Genomic DNA, 1,617 nt, shown 5'->3' on the forward strand with positions numbered 1-1,617 from the left:
TGCACCATGTCACAAAGCTCCAATCATTTCAAATTGGTTTCTTGAACATGACAATGAGTTCACTGTACTAAAATGGCCCCCACAGTCACCAGATCTCAACCCAATAGAGCATCTTTGGGATGTGGTGGAACGGGAGCTTCGTGCCCTGGATGTGCATCCCACAAATCTCCATCAACTGCAAGATGCTATCCATCAATATGGGCCAACATTTCTAAAGAATGCTTTCAGCACCTTGTTGAATCAATGCCACGTAGAATTAAGGCAGTTCTGAAGGCGAAAGGGGGTCAAACACAGTATTAGTATGGTGTTTCTAATAATCCTTTAGGTGAGTGTATATATAAAGTGTGTATGTGTGTGTTTGTGTGTGTGCAGGTCTTGAGAACATCTACCAACTGACTAAGCAAAGAAAATATGAGCTGCTGGTCGACATGGAGGACTTTGAGGGGAAGAAAGTGTTTGCTCGCTACTCTTCATTCTCCATCGCTTCAGAGTGTCACGGATATAAACTAAGTGTATCTGGATTCATTAATGGAGGGGCGGGTGAGTAAGATGTGTCTTTCTACACTTCTACATCTTGAGCAGGTTGCTGCACCCCAAACTCCCCCTCTCTCTAGCTCACACACACACAAACACACACACACATATATATTTATCTATAGATATATAAGATATATATATATATATATATATATATATATATATATATACATATAGATATATATACATATAGATATAGATATAGATTTATATATATATATATAGATATATAGAGATTTATTTATTTACTTCTGTGTAGTAAAGCTTCATTTAATGTAGAGTAGCTAGTAGCTTAGCTCACTACATTTTCCAAGTAGCTTGCCCAACACTGCTGGTTGCAATCTTAAAACCGCACCGCTAGTGGTCGCTGAAAACTCATAATGCCCCTTCAACACAAGTCAGAAACATTTTTCCACTGGGCGCCTCAGCAGGGGTAGAGTGACCTCTGCTGGTTGAGCTTCCACATAGCAAGTATGAATTTGTTATGAAGGTTTTAATTAAATAATAATATCTAAAATATATAATTAACTTAAGCTTCATATGATACCAGTTCACTTTTCTTAATCTGAAGTTATAGGTCAGGTCTTATAAATGTTTAGTTAGTTGTTAGTTTTAGTTAAGTTTTACAAAAAAATGTGATTTTGGCTTAGTTTTAGTCTATAATAACCTTTCTAACTACACCGTACATGATCCTACTTTTATTTTGAAAGTTTTACCTGTTACTTTCACTTACAAAAAAGGAATAGACCGTGTGATTTTCTTACGTTTCATCCAGGTGAAACACTGAGTCGATCAGAGATCAACCTGCTGGTGACTTCAGCTGTCTGGACAATAACTGGTCTCATCAGTCTGTCTGATAGAAGACTGCAGACTGTGAAAAGTTCAGCTGATACTTATAGATAATGCAAATTTACTAACCCTGTGGTTCTTCTGTGTGTCTGTAGGAGACGCCTTGAATTATCATAACGGACAGAAGTTCACCACCTTTGACAAAGACCAGGACTCCTGGCCCGGTAACTGTGCCAGATCATACGTGGGGGCGTTCTGGTACAACGACTGTCATGGTACAAACCCCAACGG

The 1,617-nt window shown here is 38.4% G+C and overlaps 1 protein-coding gene across 1 annotated transcript in view; it reads left to right on the top strand.

Annotated features, from left to right (window-relative positions):
- LOC123983558 (microfibril-associated glycoprotein 4-like) overlaps positions 1 to 1,617 on the top strand; it is an 8,760-nt gene that overhangs the window by 5,800 nt on the left and 1,343 nt on the right. Inside the window, exon 3 of the mRNA XM_046069814.1 lies at positions 373 to 540. Coding sequence (XP_045925770.1) covers positions 373 to 540 — 168 coding nt within the window. The remainder of the gene's footprint in view (positions 1 to 372; positions 541 to 1,617) is intronic.

This window comes from Micropterus dolomieu, linkage group LG14 (genome assembly GCF_021292245.1).
Source record: "Micropterus dolomieu isolate WLL.071019.BEF.003 ecotype Adirondacks linkage group LG14, ASM2129224v1, whole genome shotgun sequence".
In the NCBI taxonomy this organism is placed as follows: domain Eukaryota; kingdom Metazoa; phylum Chordata; class Actinopteri; order Centrarchiformes; family Centrarchidae; genus Micropterus; species Micropterus dolomieu.